Below are 13,083 nucleotides of genomic sequence, written 5' to 3'. Positions count from 1 at the left end.
TAGGAGGGCAGAGACCTTGTCTACTATCTTATTCATTGTTGTATTTCCCAGTGCCTAGTACAGTACTGGGTAGCAAGTAAGAGTTCAGTAATAAATATTTATTGAATGAATGAAAAGAGACGGAGGTCTGAAGAATTTAGCGAACGAGATGCAAAAGAGGCTTAAAACCTGTAAAATCAAACATAGCGCTATCGCCCTCTGCAGGTGGGGGAGAGGAGTAGATGCTTTAAGAATGATCGTGGAAGACCGCAGGGGGAGCTCAGGCACTTCTCGCCGAGGCAGAAGCCTTTGGACTACAACTCCCAGCAGCCACTAGGAGCCCCAGGGCTTGATGGGAACATAACCCGTGACCTGTTACGTCCCTGCCCTGTCCCTCCGTGGGTCTCCCGCGAAGTCTGATCCGGGATGCGGAGGTCCAATGGAAAGGTGTGCCCAAATCCCGCGAGAAGAGGTGGCTCGTAGCGACCGAGCAGGCTGAAGAGCGCCGTGCTTTCTAACGTTGCTGTTCCGCGGTTCTCCTGGCCTTCTGCCCCCTCCCGGGGGAAGAAGGAAGGCACTGGTGGGTTTCTCCAGTTCTGCATCCCGATCCGTGCGAACTTTGAAGCGGTCTTGGCCGTTCCGCGGGCCCGGCAGCTGGTAGCCGGCGGTAAGAGAACTGCTTGGCCGCGGCCAATGTCTGCCGCGCTTCCTCTGCAGTATGAAGACACCGGAGGCGCCACTGTTAGCTCCGGACTGCTTTCCTTCAGACCGGGCCCCAGCTCCAGCCCCTCTCTCTCCTCAGGCTTCCCCGATGGATAAAAATACGGACCCTGAACTGATGCCACCGACACCCGATGGCGATGATCCGCCCCGGGTGTCCCCAGATCCCATGGCTGTCTCAGCTGTGTCCCAGGAGCTGGAGGAGGGGGACCCAGCTTCTCTCTCCATTCCCCTGGAAACAGGGTTTGGTATTCCTAGTGAGTTGAGCCCTCGAGTCGAAGAGCAAGAACTTTCTGAAAATGTGAGCCTTCCTGCAGAAGAAACGAACAGGCCAGAGTTGGGGCCCGGAGAAGACGTGGAAGGTGTGTCTGAGGAACCCGCTCCAGAGGATGAGGGATACACGTAAGTGGTGATAGCAGGTGGCTCAGGAATCTGTGGAGATTGGAAGTGTGAGATATATCTTATCCGCCAGTCCTCAGCCCCACTTCTCCAGGCCCATTTCCACTTTGCTTTGGTGAATCCAGGTTTGTTCCCCCATCTTCCTTCCAGCGTTTGGAGCTACAGCTTCTCCCAGGTACCTCGGTTTCTCAGCGGTTCCTGGTCAGAGTTCAGCACCCAACCTGAGAACTTCTTGAAAGGCTGTAAGTGGTAAGTAAGCATAATGGGGCAGGGAGATAATCACGCTCAGGATTTCCACCTTAAAATACCCCAGTTATCTGGGAGAAGGATCCACCATGGTGGGAGAAGGAGTAAGAATTCCTCTGGATTGAGTTTGAATTTCATTTGTGGGCTTCCCTGGTGGCGCAGTGGTTGAGAGTCCGCCTGCCGATGCAGGGGACACGGGTTCGTGCCCTGGTCCGGGAAGATCTCACATGCCGCGGAGCGGCTGGGCCCCTGAGCCATGGCCGCTGAGCCTGCACGTCCGGAGCCTGTGCTCCGCAACGGGAGAGGCCACAACAGTGAGAGGCCCCCGTACCACCAAAAAAAAAAAAAAAAAAAAAAAATTCATTTGTGATTGTGTGTCTTCTACTTCCTCAAGGTCTTGGGGGTGCTTACCTATACCAGAGGTCAGCTCAGCCCTAGTCCTACACGTGGAAAATACAGGTCTGTCCAGCTTTCTAACTCTTTCCTACTCCTAGGGCCCCTGATGGTTCCTGCATCTTGACCAATAGTGCTGATAACATCCTGCGGATTTACAACCTGCCCCCAGAGCTGTACAATGAGGGGGAGCAGCTGGAATATGCAGAAATGGTAAGGGTAGGGGCTAACTCTGCCCCTTCATCAGACACTGCGCATTTAATTCCTTCCTGTAGATGGAGAAAGTACAGTCCACGTGTTTCCTGTTCACAGGCAGGACATCTCACCATGAGGTTCCACAGGTAGCATTTTCTACCCTGAATTCTGAAGTCATTTAAAGAGGTGTTTGTCCTTCTTTAGTTAAGAATATGTGTTTTCCATAAAAGACTAGTGGATTTCTCACGGTGGTTTTTTTTTTTTTTTTTTTTCTCACGGTGGTTTTTAATTGACTTATAGGTATTTATTGAATGACTACCAGTGTGTCACTTACTGTGTTTGGTGTTGGGATAAAGTAATGAATGTGACAGATGAAGAGCTGCTTTGCTTTCTTGTATGGGACATAGACAACAAACGTAGTCCAATAAATAATCAAGTTCATTACAGATCATAATAAATGCTACGAAGGAAATCAACAGAATGAGGAGAGACTAACTAGAGGATGCCGCTTTAGATAAAACGGTCGGTCAGGGAGGGACTCTCTGAAAAAGAGACATTTGAGCTGAGACCTGAAGGATGATGAGATCAGTCATGTGAAGAGCTGTAGAAAGAGCGTTCTAGGAAGAGGCAAAGATGCTACAAAGACCCAGAGCTGGGGAAGAGCTTTGTGTGTTCAAGGAACAGAAAGAAAGCCAGTGTGCCTGGACCAAGGCCAGTGAGGGGGAAAGCCTGGTGAGGGTGGAGAGGTGGCTAGCAGCCACATCTTGTCAGATCTTGTGGGTAGGGCATTTGGAGTGTTTTTGGGGAAGCCGTGGGAGAGATTTTAAAAGAGAAGAACAAAATAACGGCTAGAGAATAGATTGTGAGTGGGCAAGAGTGGAGACTCATTAGGAGGCATTTATCACGGTCCAGGCGAGAAATGATGTTGGCTTGTGCTAGGGTGATATCAGGTGAGATAGATGTGGGTGGATTTGAAGTATATTTCACAGGACTTGGAAGTCAATTGGGTGGATGGGGGTACAGTTTACTCAGAGGATATGAAGAGGTATTGGGACAGAAGTCAAGGGTTTTTAGGTACTTTATTTTTTTTATTTTTAAAAAATAACTTTATTATAAATAAATAAATAAATTTATTTATTTATGTATTTATTTATTTATTTTTGGCTGTGTTGGGTCTTCGTTGCTGTGCACGGGCTTTTCTCTAGTTGTGGTGAGCGAGGGCTACTCTTCATTGTGGTGGCTTCTCTTGTTGCGGAGCACAGGCTCTAGGCACACAGGCTTCAGTAGTTGTGGCAAGTGGGCTCAGTAGTTGTGGCTCGCGGGCTCTAGAGCGCAGGCTCAGTAGTTTTGGCTCATGGGCTTAGTTGCTCTGCGGCATGTGGAATCTTCCCAGACCAGGGCTCAAACCCGTGTCTCCTGCACTGGCAGGCGGATTCTTAACCACTGCGCCACCAGGGAAATCTGGGCTTTTAGATACTTTAAATGTGAAATGTAAAGCTAAGGAGAGACTTTGCGAAGGGCGCTAGGGATATACTTTGGAAGCGGGAGAGCACGTTGATGGTATCTTGTGTCTTGAGAACGGAGTCAATCTCAAGAGAGAGTGTAGATGAAGAAGAAGGCTCAAGCAGAGCCTGGAACTCTCCAGCACATGGAGGTGGGTGCAGGAGAAATTATAAAAGGGGAGGCAAAGAGTCATGTCTCATGCTGTTAAGAGTGAGGGCAAATTTAGAGAATGACCCAAGAAGACATAGTGACCTTGACGAGAGCACTTTCAGAGAAGTGCTGGAGGTAGAAGGTAATTAGGGTAGGAGGAAGAGAGAATTCTTTGGAAGTGTTTTCCTGGGAAAGGGAGCTGAGAAATGGAATGGTGACCGGAGGGAATGTGGGGCTAAAGAAAGGTGAACAAGATGCTTCTGTGAGGTCAGAATTACCCCGCAAGAGAGGGAGGAATTGCTGCTGTTGTCGGGGATGGTGACGAAGTCCCTGCGTGGCTGGGTGAAGACAGGATCCAGAGCACATTGAAGGACTAGACTGACAGGCGCAGAGCCCTTCCTTGCCATGGGAAGAAAGGCAGAGGATGCGTTCAGAGGCAGCTGTTTGGTTGTGGGAAGATTTGGGTGTCTCTGTCTCTTGGCTTCTCAGTGAAGCATAAAGGGGATGTTATCAGCTGAAAGCAGAGTGTTGTGGGGAGAGAGCAGAAGGTGTGAGATGATCGGTCCTGGGGAGAAGAAAATCAAAACCACCAAGGAATGCTTGGTGTAGAGTAGCATTGCTATTCTTTGCTCAGTGCCCACTAGAAATTTGTTGTCAACCATGTAAAGTGAGACCAGTTAGCGTGGTTGTGTATCTTTCCCCAGTAAGTTGACTGTAGTTTCTTTGTTTGTAAAATGAGGATGATAATAATAGCACCCACCTCATAGAGTTGTGGCGAGGATTAAAAGAATTAGGGTAGGACTTCCCTGGCGGTCCAGTGTTTCAGATTCCATGCTTCCACTGCATGAGGCACGGGTTGGGTCCCTGGTGGGGGAACTAATATCCTGCACGCTGTGTGGCACAGCCAAAAAAAAAAAAAGAATTAGGGTAAAGTGCTTAAAGTATTGCCTGGCATGTAGTCAGTGTTCAGTACATGCTAGTAGTCCTTGGTGTTAGTTGGATGCAAGCATGGACTAGAAGGAATAGGAGGTCTGGCTGGGGTTTGCCAGGAGAGAAAGACAAGGGTTGTTTCGAGAGTGTCTGCAGGGATACTTTGAGAGTGTCTGCAGGGGTACACCTGTTGTGCTTGACCAGAGTGTAAAGTGGGTAAGAAAATGGATTGTGAATGGGTTTCTGATGAAGCTGAACAATTGTGGTGGAAATGGCAGAGCAAGGGAGCTGGGTGGGTTGGAGATGGTGGTCAGAGATTGTAGTGATGACTCGACTGGGAGTGGGCCCCTGGTGTAGAGTGAGGGCCACGGCCGTGGGTGCTAAGGAAGTCAAGGAATGGCAGAGGCCAGGGTGTTGGGTGTTTTTATTCATTCTTTCATTGATTCATTCATTCAACAAGTTTTCATTGAGCGCATTCTATGTGCCAGGCTTGTTTTTAGCTGCTAGGGGTCAGTCAGGAACAAAACAGACAAAAGTCTGTGTCTTTGTGAAGCTTCTATTCTAGTGTGAGAAACAGGCAATAAAGAAATAACACAGTGAAATATATATCTGACAAGTACCACGGAGAACGATAAAGCAGAGAGGAGGACTGGGGGAATTCATTGCAATTTTAAAAAGGGAGGTTGGGGGCATTCCCTGGCAGTCCAGTGGTTAGGATTTGGTGCTTTCACTGCCATGGCCCCGGGTTCAATCCCTGGTCTGGGAACTAAGATCCTGCAAACCGTGCGGTGCAGCCAAAAATAAAAATAAAAAGGGCGGTCGGAGAAGCCTTCACTATTCAGGTGACATTTGAGCAGAGATCTGAGGGAGTCAGGGAGTGAACCAACGTGATATTTTGGGGAAGAATATGCTGGGCAGAGAGAACTGCAAGCTCAAAGTCCTGGTGGAAGTGCACGTCACCGAGAGTAACAGTATTTGTGGGGAGCGAGAGACTGAACCAGGAGATGAAAGTCTCAGTGAATGAGGGAGGGAAACAAAAACAGGGAGCTAATGTGATGGCAGGAACTGCAGAGGAGGTGGAGTTTGGAGGGGTGAAAAGATTTGGAAATGACCTTGATGTTTGTACTGAGGAGGGGAGTGAGAATGAAAGACATTTCAGCCTGAGAAAGCCACAGCGTCGGGCAGGTCCAGGTGGGTGGGCAGGGCATTCCGAGAAGATGCAAGATAAGGGAGTTTGAAGATTCTAGAGTGGGAATTTCAGAGGCCAAGGGGTAAGGATTTGGGGGGCAGGGAGGAGTGTGGGATTGGGGCCGATCAGGGAGTGTGTTGAGCAGCGAGCAGGTGGTGGTGAGACCAGATGGCCCGGAAGCCTAGGACTTCTTTGGTGCCTGAGGTTCGTGGGAGTGCTGGGCCTCGATGGTGAAAGAAGGGTGCGTTCCGGGGACGGTCCTGAACGCCTGCCTAACCTGCATCTCTGTGAGATCGGAGGCTGCAGACATGTGAATTCTGTGTGCAAGCTGTAAGGCACTCCTAGCCCTGGTTCCTGGAACAGAAACCAGTGGTGTCCAGAAACCAGGGCTGGGTGGGCGTGGCACAGCCAGCCTGAAAGAGTTCAGGAGTAGGGGTAGTTAGAGGAAACTGGAAATGTGAGAGGTCAAATATTTATTGTACACATTCACTTGAGAGAAATGAGAATGTTAAAAAGGGAAAAAGGTGGGAATTCCCTGGCGGTCCAGTGGTTAGGGTTCGGTGCTCTCATTGCCGAGGGCCCAGGTTCAGTCCCTGGTGAGGGAACTAAGATCCCACAGGCTGCGTGGTGTGGCTGAAAAAAAAAGGGAAAAAAGTCATTGTTACCTACCACTCTACAAGATTCAGCCCTTTAAGTTTTTCTACATTCTTTCTAAGCTCTGTCCAGGTACTGGAGCTCTCTGTGTGGCTGTAACTCTTTGGTAGATGGTTTTGTACACTGTTTTTTCTTTTAACAATCGTATCGTAAATGTTTTTCACGGTGTTCCAGTGTTCATAGTTATGCTTGATGGTGTATGGTATTTCACTGACTGCCTATGATAGTTTTCTTACCTGTTCACCTGTTTTGGACTTTTGGGTTGTTTCCAGGATTTTTATATCATAAATTATTTTTCAGTGAACATCTCCATGTGTTTTGATGGAGATTCTTCAGAGAATCAGAAATTTTACAAGTAAGAAACACCCCAGGTCAGAGAGAATCAATATCTCTTTTTTAAGTTTTGTGATACAGATAGTCAATTCGTTTTCGAAAGCTTTTTGTGCTGCTTATTCTTTTTATTATTATTATTATTGCTGTTGACAATATGAGTGTACCAATTCTATCATAGCCTAAATACCTAAATACTCATTAGGCATTTTCATTTTTAATGTCTGCAAGTTTAGTGTGGAAATGGACAACATTTGTATAGGTGGGGAAATTGGGGTAGGATATTTTGGGGTATTTTCGTACATCTGTGTACTGCTTCTTCCCACCATAGTTTCCCAATTCCTCCCCTCCCTTCTCCACCTTTTCACAGAGCTTTCTGGAACTCCTGTTTCTAACTCTCCACTTCTTCGCTGAGTACTCTCTGTACCCCGTGGCTCTTGCCTGAGGCTTTCCCTTTCCTGTACCCTCTCTGGGAGGGACTGTGCATCCTCTGTGCCCCACATATCTCAGGTTGGAGAGGGAGTGTCCTCATTCCTAAATGCTATATCCAGACAATTGCTCTTTCACTTTGTAAAAACTTTTCCTTTGACGCTTATGCTGTCCGATTCTCCCCAACTCACCGAGGACATTGGCATCTCATAGCCTTCCTGTGCACCCCAAGTCCTTCCACCATCTTGGTGACCTCAGGTATCCAAACCAGAAGCCAGGGTCTCCTCCTTTAATCTTCCTTTTCCCTAACCCCCATGTCCAGTTAATTACCAAATCCCATCAAGTTCTTGTGATCTTCCTAATCTATCCACTTCACTTGACTGCCTCTGTTTTAATTCAAGTTGCTATTATTTTGGGCCTTATGTTATTGGAACGGTTTTCTGTTTCCTTTTCCCATTAAAACATTTGACTGCTGATTGTACACTAGGTGTTGGGGAAACAGTGGTGAGCAAGACAGACATGATTCCTGCCTTCTCAGATGGGTACGCTGTAGCGTGGAGGGCACAGAGGGCTCTTGGAACGTGGAGCGGGGCACCTGGCTCAGCTCGAGGGGTTGGGGAGGCTTCCCAGTGGAGGAAGTGTCTAAGAGACCCAAAGGATGATTAGGATTCAACCAGGAAGAGTCGCTGGGGGAAGTGAAGGAAGACTATTCCAGACTTGGAGACTAGTGTGCGTGAAAGCGTGCAGTTCAGGAGTGTAGGGAGTTGGCACCTTCTAGGAACTGAGAGTCAGGATGATGGGACGTGGAGCTATTACAAGAGTGAATACAGGGATGAGGGATGAGCCTGGAAAGGTGGGTATGGCGTAGACGCCTGGTAAGGGAAGTCTTCATAGGAGATTGGGTTTTATACCGAGGGTTTTGGGGAGGCATTGCAATGTTTTAAGCAGGAGAGTGACGCTGTACAGGATTCCAGGGGCCTCAGTGTGGCTGCAGGGTGGAGAATGGAGGGGCAGATTGGAGTGTGGGGTGCAGGGAGGCTGGGGGAACGTGTAGAAATGCTAGCAAGAAGGCAGTGGCTTCACGTGGGATTGAAGGCAAGGGGACAGGTTCAGGCGAACCTAGGAGGTGCAGTTGGCAAGCTCTGGCCTTGGGTTGGACCAGGAGAGGAAAGGGAGTGGAGGGTAGTAGTAGTCAAGGTGCTCACATTTCAGGCTTGAGAACTGGGTGGGGAGCCCAGGAGGAGCAGCAGGTTCACAGGCTGCAGAGGCTGGGTCTGTTCCAGAGAAACTGAGTTTGAGGACCCCGTGGGATGCCCCAGTGGAGCTTTCCACCAGGCAGTCGGATGCAAGGGTTCAGGGTGGAGAAGTGAACCCTGCATTCACGGCTGGGTGACATCACCCAGGGGCCAAAGGGGTGACGTCACCCCGCCAAAGGACTGGTATCCAACTGATGTAAAGATTTCCTTCAAGTCAGTAAGAAGAAAGCAACAACCTAGGAGAAAACTGAGCAAAAACTAGGAAAAGGTGCCCTTAAACACAAAAATGTCTAACTTCACTGGTTAGATATTGAGAAACGCCAGTTTGTATCGTAATGAAATACCATTTCACAGCCTTCAAATTGAGAAAAATTTGAAAGTCTGACAACACCAAGGGGATGCAGAGCAACAGGCGCTCGTACACGCTGCTGGGGGGAGAGTAAATTTGGATGAGCACTTTGGGAAAAACGTGACATGATCTAGTAGAGCTGGCAGAGCGCAGACTGTAGAACCCCAGTGATTCCCTCTTTAGCAGAAACTGCAGAGAAACCCTCCCACACGGGTACCAGAATGTTACAGCACACTAGCCAGAAATTGGGAAAACACCAGTGACTGTCAGTGGAGAGGGATGGGTGAGTGGAGCGCTGTACAGCAGGGAAGATGCATGAATTTGAGCTCAGTGTGTCACCGTAATCTCACAATTGCGGTGGGATGCATACAGCTCGCTACCTTTCGTATTAAGTTTAACAGCACACAAGACCATGGTATATATTGTTTTTTTCTCTGTCTGAATGTATTCCTAAAGAAATACACGAGAGTGATAAATTCAGGATGGTGTTTACCTCTGAGGGAGGGTTTCACTGGGAAGAGGTTTTAACCGTTTGGTAAAATATTTTGCTTCTTAAGCTACGTGGAGAACTCACAGGGTTTGTTTGGCTTTGTTTTAATACTTCTTTGCTTGTTTGAACTGTTCAGTAATTTTTTTTAGAGGATCAAATGGCGCCTGGTAGGCACTCGGTAGATATTTGTATCATTGGTTGGTTCTTTGTTTCTGGGTTGGGATATTACTTGTTTCTTCCTCTCTAAGTGTTGAAAAAGCAAAAGGGTAAATCTGCATGGCTTTTGGTGGCCCAAGTCTGATGTTAAAGTCTGAGCTAAACCTTGAACTTTGAGATCAAGATCCTGTTCTTCAGGATCTGCCTTCTGCCTTCTCCTACCTGGTTAAGTGCCCACAGAGCATCTCCCTCTGCCATAAAACTGCTAGATTTCCGAGTGGGCCTCCTTTTCCCGCCAGTGACCCAGGCATCCCCGCATCTCTGTCCAGGCTCCCGTCCTTCGAATGGTGGAAGGCGACACCATCTATGATTACTGCTGGTATTCTCTGATGTCTTCAGCCCAACCAGACACCTCCTAGTAAGTGATGTCTTTCGCCTCCCCTCCCCGCCGCCCCCATTTCAAGGGGACCCTCCACTGAGAGAGTCAGGGGTCTCGGGAGGAGGAAAGCTTGCTGTGCCCTTCAGATGTGAGCTGAGAGGGCCGGTCAGTTGGCTTCCTCCCCTTCCTTTGACAGCACTGGGGCCTCAGTGTCCGTGTCTCTCTCAGCGTGGCCAGCAGCAGCCGGGAGAACCCGATTCACATCTGGGATGCCTTCACTGGAGAGCTCCGGGCTTCCTTTCGCTCCTACAACCACCTGGTAGGGACCTCCCCGCCCAGTCCCAGGGCTCGTCCTGGCCCAGCTCTCCTTCCTTGAGAATGGCTGAGGCTCTTTGCTAGGCCTATTTCCAGCCCTTTCCCACCCCCAGGACGAGCTGACGGCAGCCCACTCACTCTGCTTCTCCCCGGATGGCTCCCAGCTCTTCTGTGGCTTCAACCGGACCGTGCGTATCTTCTCCACGTCCCGGCCCGGCCGCGACTGTGAGGTCCGAGCCACGTTTGGTAAGCAGTCCACGCCTCTGAGGGAGGAGGAGAGAAAAGGGCCCAGCCACGTGCAGAGGGGCCTTGTGTGAGCCAGGGGGTCACGTGCAGGGTTGAGGCGGGGGTCACATCATCCTCAGTACAGACCTGTGGGGCAGGTTGGGCCCAGTGCGCAGGGAAGAAAACAGACTCAGGGAGGCGACGAAACTTTACCTCTGGGTAAAGAGCTGGTTCGCTTTTGAGCTCCGTGCCCTGTACCTTTTGATCTCCAAAATCTTGGTATCTCCAGGAAACTGGAGGTAAAGCTGATTCCCTTTTCCTATAAGCCTTCTGCTTTCCAGCCCTTCAAGGAAAAACAGGTTTGAGAGGGAAGAAGTGGGGCTTTGCAGGGGATAGAAGGATCTAGGGAGCATCAGAGGTCTTCATCCTGCTTAAAACGAACGGGGTGGGGGAGGCACTGAGTCCAGCACATGGGCTCTGGGACGGGAGACAGAGGTGCACCTCTGATTAGCGTGGTTAATGCCAGGTGCTCTTGCCCTCTCCCCGACTTTGTTCCTTCCCTTTCTAGCAAAAAAGCAGGGCCAGAGCGGCATCATCTCCTGCATAGCCTTCAGTCCAACCCAGCCCCTCTATGCCTGTGGCTCCTACGGGCGCTCCCTGGGTCTGTACACCTGGGACGATGGCTCCCCTCTTGCCTTGCTGGGAGGGCACCAAGGGGGCATCACCCACCTCTGTTTCCACCCCGATGGGAATCGCTTCTTTTCAGGAGCCCGTAAGGTAGGGATCATGTTCTGAGATCCCAAAGCAGGGGGGTAAAAGGCAGGAGTGGGGATGTAGTCTGTGCTGTGTTGGGAGATGGGCATGGGAAAAAAAAAATCAACCCAGCTAAAGGAGTGCTTATAAAACTGGAGGGAAGCAGGCATGTGTTGGGAGTGGGGGAGTGGAGGGTGGAAACGATTCTAGGCTCCTGTTCTTTGTCCTTAGGATGCTGAGCTTCTGTGCTGGGATCTCCGGCAGCCTGGGCGTCCACTGTGGTCCCTGAGTCGTGAAGTGACCACCAATCAGCGCATCTACTTTGATCTGGACCCGTGAGTGACTGTGGGCCCTTCCTGCCCAGGGTCTTGATGCCCCCAGGGATGCCAGAGCCCACCTGTAGGGTCCCAGCCCCTGACCGTGCAGGGTTCCTGCCCCCGGTGTTGCCTGCATGCCAGCAAGCCTCTCCTCTCTTCCCCAGGAGCGGGCAATTCCTAGTGAGCGGCAGCACAAGCGGGGCCGTCTCCGTGTGGGACACCGGTGCGGCTGGGCACGAGGGGAGGCCGGAGCCAGTGCTGAGCTTCCTGCCCCAGAAGGACTGCACCAATGGAGTGAGGTCATAAGTTAATTCTGCAGATTTGGGGGCTTGGGTCGGGGAGAAAGGTAAATCCCTGAGGGAGCAAGCATCCTGGCTCATGGTGCTGACTGGCGCCGCCCATCTCTCCCTACAGCCTGCACCCTAGCCTGCCTCTGCTGGCCACTGGCTCCGGTCAGCGTGTGTTTCCGGAGCCCACGGAGAGTGGGGACGAGGGGGAGGAGGAGGTGGACCTTCCCCTGCTCTCCATGCGCCACGTCCACCTTGAATGTCAGCTTCAGCTCTGGTGGTGTGGGGGCGGCCCGGATACCAGTGTCCCTGATGCTCACCAGGACGAGAAGGGACAGGGAGGGACAGAGGGAGGTGGGCGTGAGTTTATATAAAAAGGTTTTATATGATATTAGAGTCTTTGTGTCTCTATGGGGAGGCAGATGATGGAGCTGGGGCCGGGAGGGGTACCAGCGGGCTCCCTGGTCCAGCAGCACTGGGGACTGGCATATTGTTCCTGAAACCAGGCTTGAGAGGTGGGACTAGGCGGGAACCAATGGGGCTGCTGAGCTTGGTGTGAAGTCAAGTAAGTGGGGGGTGGGGCTTCATGCCATTGACTGGCTGGTTGCTAGGCAACTTGGTAAACTGAAGGGGGGAACCTGTTTGAAATCTCACTCCCAAGGTGGGGGCAGCAGGGGTCAGGTGAGTGTGGCTGAGCAGGAGTGGCAGGAGCTGTGTGTCAGACTGTTGCGTGTGACTGTGTGAGACTGTGCAGATGGTGACAGACAAGACACCCGCTCACTCCCGCTCAACACTATTTACCATCATCCAGCAGCAGAGGGACCATTAGTCAGCTCTGGGGGAAGGGGAGCAGGAGGACCGCCTCCCCCCCCCCCCGGACTCCCCCAGGAGGCAGGTGACTGAGTAGCCAGAGTCAAGGGCACACATGAAAGAGTAAAGGTGCCGAAAAACACACATGTCACATTTTGTATTCCCGTTAGATGCAGGACAAGGGCGAGAGTCATTCAGTAGCTGTCGCTGGTCTGGTTTCTTCATTTATCAGCTCTGTCTTTTTGGGGGGTATGTTATTTCAAGCAGTGGCTCCCCCCTCCCCCCACCTTGCCACACACTGAGAAGGGGGTCTCTGAAGAGATACTGTCAGCAGAGGATTTGATTCTGGACCTCACAGCCTAAGGGAAGGTCCTGGAGGCCTGTGACAACTAGAGAGGGGAGAGGAATGTCACCTCTGCCCAGAGGTGCTGAAAGCCAGGGTTCTTACACCCAAAAAGGCAAATCCTCCTCCCTTCCCCCAGGATAATTGGAAACAGCCCTTCCGGCTGCATGCGGGTTTTGGGTTGTAGGTTCTCCCTATCTCCCGGCCCCATTTCTCCCCACAACCATCTAAGAAGGGCCCAAGTTTACCCCCGAATCTCTTGCCTTTCGTCAACCTCCAGATAGCA

At 50.7% G+C, this 13,083-nt stretch overlaps 1 protein-coding gene across 1 annotated transcript; it reads left to right on the top strand.

Annotated features, from left to right (window-relative positions):
- Nucleotides 1-350: 350 nt before the first annotated feature.
- Nucleotides 351-12,018, top strand: WRAP53 (WD repeat containing antisense to TP53; the record flags this gene model as incomplete). The annotated part of the gene is made up of 10 exons (XM_082679891.1): nucleotides 351-1,101; nucleotides 1,249-1,347; nucleotides 1,839-1,950; nucleotides 9,698-9,786; nucleotides 9,976-10,066; nucleotides 10,176-10,308; nucleotides 10,856-11,064; nucleotides 11,272-11,375; nucleotides 11,522-11,656; nucleotides 11,772-12,018. The coding sequence occupies exons 1-10, from the start codon at nucleotides 698-700 to the stop codon at nucleotides 12,016-12,018; spliced, it is 1,623 nt and encodes a 540-aa protein (XP_082536017.1). The 5' UTR covers nucleotides 351-697.
- Nucleotides 12,019-13,083: the final 1,065 nt, after the last annotated feature.

Source organism: Grampus griseus, assembly GCF_964374135.1.
Source record: "Grampus griseus genome assembly, chromosome: 20".
In the NCBI taxonomy this organism is placed as follows: Eukaryota; Metazoa; Chordata; class Mammalia; order Artiodactyla; family Delphinidae; genus Grampus; species Grampus griseus.
Note: the sequence above shows the minus strand (reverse complement) of the source record. Positions and strands in the feature narration are given on the sequence as shown.